This window comes from Dysidea avara, chromosome 9 (assembly GCF_963678975.1).
Source record: "Dysidea avara chromosome 9, odDysAvar1.4, whole genome shotgun sequence".
NCBI classification, from domain to species: domain Eukaryota; kingdom Metazoa; phylum Porifera; class Demospongiae; order Dictyoceratida; family Dysideidae; genus Dysidea; species Dysidea avara.
This window is the reverse complement of record NC_089280.1, coordinates 25,909,850-25,919,984: the sequence shown is the minus strand read 5'-3', so window position 1 is coordinate 25,919,984 and position 10,135 is coordinate 25,909,850. Positions and strand designations below refer to the sequence as shown.

The 10,135-nt window shown below is 40.1% G+C and overlaps 3 protein-coding genes across 3 annotated transcripts; 2 read left to right on the top strand and 1 right to left on the bottom strand.

Moving 5' to 3' along the window:
• Position 1: 1 nt before the first annotated feature.
• LOC136265986 (leucine-zipper-like transcriptional regulator 1) lies at positions 2-2,322 on the top strand. Its single transcript, XM_066060931.1, has one exon. The coding sequence runs from the start codon at positions 2-4 to the stop codon at positions 2,258-2,260; it is 2,259 nt and encodes a 752-aa protein (XP_065917003.1). The 3' UTR covers positions 2,261-2,322.
• Positions 2,323-2,375: 53 nt separating this feature from the next.
• On the top strand, positions 2,376-4,219 carry LOC136267269 (E3 ubiquitin-protein ligase CCNB1IP1-like). The gene is made up of 11 exons (XM_066062352.1): positions 2,376-2,474; positions 2,528-2,543; positions 2,740-2,799; positions 2,849-2,919; positions 2,968-3,042; positions 3,094-3,208; positions 3,366-3,386; positions 3,437-3,551; positions 3,606-3,709; positions 3,786-3,836; positions 3,882-4,219. The coding sequence occupies exons 1-11, from the start codon at positions 2,412-2,414 to the stop codon at positions 4,007-4,009; spliced, it is 819 nt and encodes a 272-aa protein (XP_065918424.1). The 5' UTR covers positions 2,376-2,411; the 3' UTR covers positions 4,010-4,219.
• Positions 4,220-5,897: 1,678 nt separating this feature from the next.
• LOC136267268 (gamma-aminobutyric acid type B receptor subunit 1-like) lies at positions 5,898-10,053 on the bottom strand. Its single transcript, XM_066062351.1, has 17 exons — positions 9,731-10,053; positions 9,531-9,677; positions 9,309-9,479; positions 9,165-9,260; positions 9,053-9,118; positions 8,806-9,006; positions 8,464-8,697; positions 8,352-8,418; positions 8,197-8,301; positions 8,000-8,144; positions 7,755-7,950; positions 7,295-7,402; positions 6,805-6,915; positions 6,415-6,750; positions 6,241-6,366; positions 6,156-6,188; positions 5,898-6,105 (listed from the first exon to the last, which is right to left on the bottom strand). Exons 1-17 carry the CDS (start codon positions 9,989-9,991, stop codon positions 5,989-5,991), a joined length of 2,520 nt encoding a protein of 839 aa, XP_065918423.1. The 5' UTR covers positions 9,992-10,053; the 3' UTR covers positions 5,898-5,988.
• Positions 10,054-10,135: the final 82 nt, after the last annotated feature.

Sequence of the window (10,135 nt, the reverse complement as noted above, 5' to 3'; positions counted from 1 at the left end):
TATGTCTACGATGTCTGAGGAACTTAGTGAGGACAACTTGACGCTCAATTTTGGTCCTAAAGAGCCCGTTCACTGTTGGAAAAAACTTCAGCCATGTGAGGAGTTTGTTGGCGCGAAAAGAAGCAAACAGACGCTGGTATCGTGGAGTGATGGATTGTACATTTTCGGAGGAGACAATGGGAAGAGAATGTTGAACGATTTTCTAGTGTTTCATATTGGAGAGGGTTCGTGGGCTAGAGTAGTATACACGGGCACACCACCTGCTCCGCGGTACCATCATTCCGCCGTCGTGTTCAGCAACAGTATGTTTATATTTGGTGGCTATACTGGTGATATTAACTCCAACTCTAACCTGCATAACAAGAACGACCTGTTTGAGTACAAATTTAAATCTAGTCAGTGGCTGGAATGGAAAGATGTGATAACAGGACCACTTCCCCCGGCTAGATCAGCTCATGGAGCCATAGTCTATGATAACAAGTTGTGGATCTTTGCTGGATATGATGGACATGCTCGACTCAATGATTTATGGATGATAGACCTTACTGATGTACATCCTCACTGGATGCAAGTCAACCAAACTGGGGACCATCCTCCGACTTGTTGTAATTTCCCCACTGCAGTTGTTGATGATAGTATGTATGTGTTTTCTGGCCAGAGTGGAGCTAAGATAACTAATCATTTGTACGAGTTTAAGTTTTTGGAGCAGCGTTGGATTAGGATACCTACCGAGCATTTGTTACGAGGTGCTCCTGCACCACCGCAGCGTCGCTATGGCCACACAATGGTCGCCCATAATCGACAACTTTACGTGTTTGGTGGAGCGGTGGAAGGGACGCTACAAAGTGAACTACATTGTTACGATGTGGACTCACGCAGTTGGTCTATTGTTCAGCCAGTTGATGGCAGTCAGTCACCCAGTGGTAGGTTGTTTCATTCAGGAGCAGTGTGTGATAATGCCATGTACATCTTTGGAGGAACACTGGACGCAGCAGCCACCAGGAGTGGTGAGATGTATCGTTTTCAATTTTCATCCTACCCTAAATGTACCCTAATCAATGATTTTGCCAAGTTGTTGCAAAATGGACAATTCTGTGATGTTGAATTTCTTCTTGGTGAATCAAAAGATGCTCTGAGTGCTCACTCAGTGGTCGTAGCTGCCAGGTCTCCATTTCTTCATGAGAAAATCATGGATGTACACAAACAGTCATCAACACTGCAATCTCCGAGCTTCATACACGATAACCCACTAGTGGTTGCCTTGCCACAAGCTACAATGGAAGTGTTCAAAATGGCCCTTCACTTCATGTACACAGATCGTATCCATCCTTCACTAGAGAGCACAAGCAGAGAAGGAATGTCCTCAGAGCAAATGCTACTGATGATGGATGTCTATAAACTGTCTTTGTTATTGAAGATTCAGAGGTTAGAAATGCTGTGCGTACAATACATTCAGGCGTCTATTAATGAAGAGAATGTTCTACTGGTGCTGGAAAATGCCTGTGAGTTACGACTCTGTAGTTTGAAGGATTACTGTCTAAAGTTTATTGTAAGAGAGAGCAGTTTTAAAACTATAGTCATGAGTAGCGAATTTGAGAACATTGAACAAAGCCTCATGGTGGAGATAATACGAAGGCAACAGTCTTGTATCCGATCACGTCCCACTTCACCAGATTTCTCTCATGAAGACGAGCAGTCAATACCGTCAAGCCTGCAAGATGATCTGAGAGATTTCCTGCAATCTGAAATTGGCAAACAGTATGCTGACATTTTTCTAGAAGTTGGGGAGGTAGTGATTCCTGCGCACAAACCCGTATTAGCCGCTCGTTGTGCTTACTTTGAGGCAATGTTCCGTTCCTTTATGCCCAAGGATCATTCAGTGAAGATTACGTTTGGGAAAATCATCCCTACTGAGCAAGCATTCCACTCTTTAATGCGTTACATTTATTGTGGGGATAGCGTGATGCCATCTGAAGATGCTCTTTATTTGTTTGCTGCTCCAGACTTCTTTGGTTTCTCCAACCAGAGACTGCAAGTCTATTGCAAGTCTACACTTGAACAAAAAGTATCAGTTGATAATATACTGGATATATTTGAAGCTGCTGATGCTATTAAGATGGAGGAGGTCAAGGCACACATCCTCAGCTTGATCGTCAATGATTTTGGTACCATCATCAAGCAAGCCCACTTCAGGACATTAAAGCGTGAACTACTGTTGGACATATTGGACACTCTAGCAGCTAAGATGTATCAAAAATAATCAAATTGTATTGTATTTTTTGTAATATAGTAGAATTTATAAGCAGTTGTTATAAACAATCACATTTCGAGATAATAAAGTACGGGCGCCCCAAATTGCCAAGCGCGCGCTTGTAACAAGAATAATTTGTAGAGGTTCTCCTCCGTTACTAATGGATACCGACTTGATTTGCAACTTCAAGAAATGCAGGAAGAGATTAAACGCGTTCGCATGGGTAAAAAAGAAAATATTTGTCGAGCACTGTGTTGTATTCCCTATATTTTGCAGGTTACTTCGTGTTCACGTATCCTACTGTATGGCCGTGGAGCTTCGTTTTCCACCCAATTTTTTTTTCACTTTGATAAAAATCATCGTTTCACAGTAGCAAAAAAGCATTGCACAAACAGTGCCCCCTTTTAAGTTTCTTTTCATACTCCCACAAGTTTTTCTATGATTTAAATAAATTAAAACTTGCCCAGTGTCTTTAACAAACATCTCAGACATATTCTGCGATGAGGATGGCAGCCGTGAATTCAGCAATCAAACCAAATGTCCGGCATGTAAGGCTTGCTGTAAATAGTACATCACTTGAATCAGATGTTATTTAAGGTGACATGGAGCTAGAAGGAAAATTAGATGTTGTAAGAGTTGACTTGCAACCTAGTGAACAATACAAATCTGTAAGATTAAGGTATGATATTTATTCTGATGGCCTATATAAATATTAGATGGTGCTTGCTGGACAAAGGCCTGAAGTCATAATGGAAATATGTACGAGAGCCGTATCTTTTTGGACATACCAGGTCACACCCCTGATAACTTGTATGATATATATGATCATCGTTGTATTTCAGGCCCATCAGGAACACATTTATCAAGAGTACTGTGCCAACAAAGCTTCTGAAAAGGTGCAACAAGTGGAGTCCTACTACAAGCAGGTGTCAGCTAGGAGCACCACAGAGATTTCTAGTATCCATTAGCTCATTGTGAATGAAATATACAAAGTCTTGACTTGACAACAGTGTATTGTTATTCTAATAGAACACACACTTACTGTTCTATTAACAAATTACTCTAATAGAGCAGTCACTTAATTTCAGTTTCAGATCCTTAACTGAACTGTTAGCTATTCAGTCTCAGAACAATGGTGTGTGATTCATTTTCATGATATTGTGAAATAGCTCAATGTATATACAGCACTAAAGAAAGAACTTGATGTAGCCAAGTCTAAACAAAATGAGCTGTCTGAGAAGTTATTGGAGAGGTCAAGGCAGTATCAGAAACTACAATCAATGTACGACAGCTTGAGAAGGTGATTTAACTATATAGTTAACATGTTAACTTATCACTAGTACTGTTGTAATAGACGTGCCATCACTCCTGCTTCATTTGAAACTGCTTTGGTTAGTCGTAGTAAGCCAACCAGACAGTTTGAACTTGAACTGGGAGCTCCTTGTGGTAGTAAAGAAAGTAAGCAGATAGTTATGATCCATATACCTATCTACTATTGTGCGTTAGCTGTTTTAACAACCAATGTTTGTTACAGCCAACCTTCAGTTTTCTTCTAACAAGGCTCCAGTACAGCATCATAGCACAAGTAAATAATATTTGCATGAATAATCTATTATCTTCTTCATGACAGATTTCATTCAAGGTCGATCAGTATTAGGTCAGGAGAGTGGTACAAACTCCAGCAGCAAGTTAGCTGGTAATTTATTAGACTGTGGATTAGCAGCTGCTGTTAATCGACAAGCTCTCGATGAGGACTAGTTGACATACAGTACGTACATGCCAAATGTTAATTAATTTTCAGTGAGGGAATATAATACAAGTGAAGCCCATGTGACAGAAATACTATAATTATACTGGCAGCTAGCTCCACATACATGTCACTTTGTATGCGTGATAGTATGGACTATTATAGGTCCATAAAAAATGATCAGATTATTATGTACATGTTCAATAAAAAATTACAATGGTTCACCTTAACTTGTCACAGTTGGCTGTCTTGCTGGGGAGGTCTCTGAGATAAGTTCCAGTGTTGGTACAAAGGGCATATAATTTGCTAGCCCCATCTGGCGGGTAGTGTTGTATGAAGCGAGTCTTTACTTGGTAGTACCAAAGACTTTGTCCAACTAATAATAATCTTTTACCAGTCGACACCATACTAACTTCAGCAAAAGAATTAAAGGTTAAATGATGATGTTTGGAACCAGTTACAGCTGGGTCAAACCGTGATACGTTAACACCCAAACTCTTTAACATATCTACCATTGCTAATGCCTTGGTAACACAGTTATAGTCACAGCCAGTAGTTGAATGATTCGTATATTCCACTATAACTATTGCACCCTTTAAATGATACTTGTTGAGTATTGCTCTGACTACACGTTTCGTTTCACTCATACAACACTCAGTGTAAGGGTTATTGATCAGTTTTGCTAGTGCCTCAATCGCTATGTACACCCCAAGATAGTTCACCTCGGTCACTCCGACGTGATGTAAGAATTGATGTGCCATTTTAGGTACCTCAAAATGAAATGGTACCACTGGATCATAGCATTTATCACTGGAATATTTCCAGCTGCTATCAATCCAATATTTGGACTTGTCATAAGGCTCCTTGGTAAGATTTGCTAATCCTCTCCAGTTTAGCAACAGAAGTGTACTGTTGCGTTGTTTTTTGATAAAATTTGCCACTTCTAGCATCTTAACAACTTTCCGATTGTCTACGCAAACAAATGATGTGATTTGAAACTTTTTGCTGTCATTAGCAGTCAACTCGGTGTTCAGACCATCTAATAGTTGTTTGACAATCTTCTGCGAATGATTACCCTTTAAACAATCCACTATGCCTGACTTATTGAACTCAGAATCAAATAAATGTTTTTCAATTTCTTGTTGCAAGTGCAATTGTCTTGGTTCAACAAATGTATCCCGCATAAAATAAACCACTACAACATTCCGTGAGGCTTTCTCCACAAAATCAGTAAAGGGTACCACAGACACACCAGTACATTGGTACAGCTGATTGCTCAATGTCTTCAAGTCATACAACCTGTTTAATGCTAAACTGTTCTTTCCTTTATCTGCATTAGCTACCAGTTTCTTTGTACCATACGACCTATATCCAAACACCCAGGGAGCAACTAGGCTGTTTTTAGATAGACTGTTAGCAAATTGACCCAGCTGGAATAGTGGCTTAGCTAGTAAACTGGTTGGATCAAAATAGCTACCCACCAACACAAAACTATTCTGGTCTGAGCTAGCAGTGACAGTAGACATTGCAGAGCTACTAGTAGTGCTAGCTGAACTCTTTGTTGAAGAGCTAGCTGTACTCCTTGAGGAGGTGTTAATAGCAGTGGTAGCTGAGCTGATGGTAGTTGTCACCTTTAAAGTGGTGCTGTTTTCATGCCTTATCTCTTCAGAGGGTGCACTAACAAGACTTCTTCGCACTAAGTGGACGGGTTTGCCGCGTAACGCCAGTGCTGAAAGCTGAGCAAATGGCGGCTTATCTTCTACGCTTGACTGGTAAGGTGGACCAAATCTGTACACGTACAGTACATTCATCATTAGCGACAGTAATCCAAGTATCGTCAACACCACGGTCAACGCAGTCCTCAGCTTTCGGTTGTTCATTATTTCTAGCTAACAGCTATTTCATACTGCACAAATTGAATACCACAATTACAAGGAATAAATATACACGTGTATATAGTTCAGGTATTTGTTCATGTAAACAAAGGGGGTTATACGGAGCCTTTACGATGGGTGATGTTATATGCCAGATCCTCGCTTTGTACTCCGCTATCACTCTCCGTGTTACTGCTACCACGACGGTCACTGCATACAACAGGTTCTGATGACTGGAGGGGTGATAACGATATTTATCACAACACTATTAATCAACACTTACACTTGTGGTATCATTCTGGGCTTTTGCATCAGTCTGTAGATGACACCAAAATATTGCATTGTTACTATATAAGGATATACCCAACCTCTGCAGTCTTAATTTGATTCATTTCTTGTCCAAGAACATTGTCAGAGCTAGGAGACTGTTCCTCCTGAGTATCTTGTAACGCATCCGGCACAAACGTCTCCTTTCCTTTGTACATCCACACCATCTAAAAAGATTGATTACATCATATACTAAACAATACAGTGATTACTACCTTAGGGACAAATAGTATTCCTGTTGAGCAGACGCAGGCCAGTACTATTGGTATCACGGCCACTATGTAAGCACCGTTGGGGATGAAGAATAGTGCTAGAACCAGTGACACAGGACCTCCTGACCCAATCAACAGCACAGCAGACAACAGAGCAAAGATAACATGTTTGGAATCGTTGACATAATATGCCTTGACGTTACGGCTCTCATAGGCTAAAAACAAACTGAATACAACTAGCAGACCCTTGTAGACGTAGACCGCTCCAATCCAGTAACCAAACTTGTTACACGAACAGAACTCATGATGTACTTCGGTATTACCATCATCACTAACATCCTACACAATATTGTTGTTACAAGTAATCTCAGGGATGACAAACACTCTGCTAACCTTTTCTTCTGTCCATTCCAATGGGTACAGTATAGTCCAGGGAATTAGTACAGCCAGGTCCAGGAACAAAAATACTCCAAGCGGGAAAAAGAAGTTGCACAAAGGAAGAGGCTGACAAAAAAAATAATGTCTTAATCTTACTTCAGTGAAGCATAATGATTGCATAATGATTGCATAAAGACATAAAGGTAACTTGGATACATTTTAAACCAAACAATTTAATGATGACTGACAGTTGATAACTGTCAGATAATTACTATTATATTCCTACCACAAACTGTATGTCTATATTTCCCAATAGATTGTGTACATGAGATACATGTAAACTTTGAGTGGCGTCTAATAAACCACCTCTCAATAGTTTACTATTGCACTCCATTGAGTGGAGCCATATCCCCCACAATCCTCACCTTAGCTACTGTCAACTGGTTACGGTATTACATTGCTCAAAAAGAACTTCATTATCAACTATGGTATATGTAAGAATTACCTGTTTCTTTAATTTGGGGTTAGTGTAGAGACGATATATCTGCCACATCTTGGAAAACAGTGCTCCAAATGAAAATGTAAATCCTAGCACCAGCCACCACAGTCTAACCTAAAGAGAAAGAAGTTTGTGACACAAGCAAAAAAATAAAAATGCCCTAGTCATGTCCACTGCTGCTGGTATCGCTGAAGCTGAAACACTACATGTTACATAACTCTGCACTTCTGTAGAAATGGCGCTAAACAAGCATGTCAACAAATTAACACTACTGTAAGGAAAAATTCTGGCCAATGAAATTACAGACAGACGTCTTCACAGCTTCACGGTTACTATAGAGATAACAAATTCACACAATCTGATTCAACAGCAGCAGCAGCAAGATATTACAAAGCTAAACTCTGTCGTGGCTTGTAGAACTACACATGAACACTACAGGTAAGTTTGTTGTGTTGTAGTTACTTACATGACACCAAGCTGTGTATCGGTCCTTGGCATCACCATCAACATCACCATCAACATCAGTGACGTTAGCAGCATTAGGTAGAACAAAGGGATCAGGATAATCAGAATCAAATGACAATGATATAGGAGACAACACCATGAACATAGCTCCCACTAGGATAATATTATTCATATGAGGGGATGAATTGGTCATAAGCCTAGTAACAAGAAATGATGCCAGCATTCCTTACATATGATTATACTAACGGTTTGTTGATGGTAACAATGTTGAATATAAATAAAGCAATGATGAACAGTAGTCCACAAGGTACCAGCACAAAACAAAGATATATGAGACCGTGATCAAGATGTTTATATACAGGTGTACGGTGATCCTTTGGTGCACTGCCCCCTATTAAACAAGATGTAACTACAAGAACACACTAGCAGTGCCTATTTAGTACCTTTCCACATGAAGTCAGTTCTGTTACCACAAAATTCAAATTTATTTGTTGGCTCTGTTACCCTATTCTGTTCAATGCGGGATACAATTTCCAACTTCAAACTCTCTACAGCTGATACATGAACAGACATGTAAGACTAACATCAGCTACCTCACCATTGTACTGATATACGGCACTGTATCCTATCCTGTCCCCTGTACCATCCTCAAATTCAATGTAACCCTACAGGTGACAGTAGTGAGACGAAATGGAGAACACAGGCCTCACCGATATTCCTTGAAATTCCACCTGTTGCATCTGCTGTGTCAGAGCATCAGCTAACTGTGTATCATTAGAGGAGAAATCTGCAACTGATATGTTGTTATTGATCGCATTATTAAGTGCTATTCCTATAGCCCAGACTGCATCGTATGTGAATGATCCAAAATGGACTCCTACATCTTTCGATGTGTTACAGTCATTACGAGCCTTTTCATATTCCTTTTCAAAATTTGTTCTATTCTATGGACAAGGTAAATTAAAAATTACATATACACACGCCTATACCACATGTACATACACACGTGCTTGTATACCACACATACATACATGTACACACACAAAACCTACACGCCCAGAATCCGCTGTTGCATTATCATCAGGATCCCAAGGATAAGGGTCAATGAAGAGTACATTCGTCAACAATGCATTCTCAATATCAGCTTGTGAACAACTTGCTCCCTCTTTGTCAGTCACATTCCTAAACCAGTTTTCAGACAACACTGGCATCACCCATACATGGTCTTTGGACACTAGACCCATATTTATTGCCTATGACAATATCATTGACTCACTGACAAAAACATACATTATTTACTTTGCAAAATGTATCTAATGCTTTTTCTTCGTAGAACCAACCAAATATGATACGATAGTCTTGATTCTGTGAGCAAGTTGATGCTGTTACATGATACACGATCGGTTGTTACCTTAATACGTTCCAAGTGTATTGTAGCATCTCGTGTAAAACTCCTCACCAGTAGGGAATCATTTTTGGGCACCATATGAACAAATTGTTGTACAGTCTAATAGTAAGCAATAATGGATACACAAAAGCATCACAAATTCCCTACCGTGGCATAAATGGTTTGTGTTTCATACAACAAGGCCACTCTCTGCCAATTGTATCGCTCCAGTAATGCTAAACGTGCAGTACTTGTTGCCTCTTCTGATGGAATTGTACGGAAGAAGCGACTAAACTTTTCCCTTTCAGACAGAGAAGGTGACGAACTAAGATATGATATCTAAAGTGTTTACAATCACGTACAATGTGTCATAAACATACATACTCCCACCTGGGTCAAGTTATAGAACAAGCCAGCTAGGGCAGCTAGCGGTTCAGTTGCAGGGGAACAGCCTCCTCCTAGAAGCATTACCTTCGTAGGAGTTGGTGAACGTATAACAGACCGGATTAACTGCCATGTCGCTTCTGCCGGGTCACACTGCCATAGGCATTCGCAATATTAACACATACAAGTATAAAAAAGGTGCTAACCTTAGTGTTCGCGAATTCCAGTACGAGTTCATGATCAGGCAGATACTTTGTGCTGTTGTTTAGATCTTGTATTGCCAACCGTGCTGCCGGAATTACCGCCTCCGCCGAGAAAGTTGGGTTCTGCTTGGGAACGAATCCTTGAATGTAGATACATTCCTTGTTTCCCTGGCATTCATTCCTATCGCAATCACCATCCACTGATCCCAATATCAGCAGTACCAATAAACCACACGAAGTCAGTTTACGACGTGTTAGTTCCATCCTAACTAGCACTAATACACCAGTGATGTGTAAAACAGATATTAATATATGGCTTTTGCACGTGAGCCAAGTTGTGGAATGCACTGTGCAAAACAGTGCTTGGAAAAATTAAGCACTCCAGTATGCATGATACGTACAGTACTT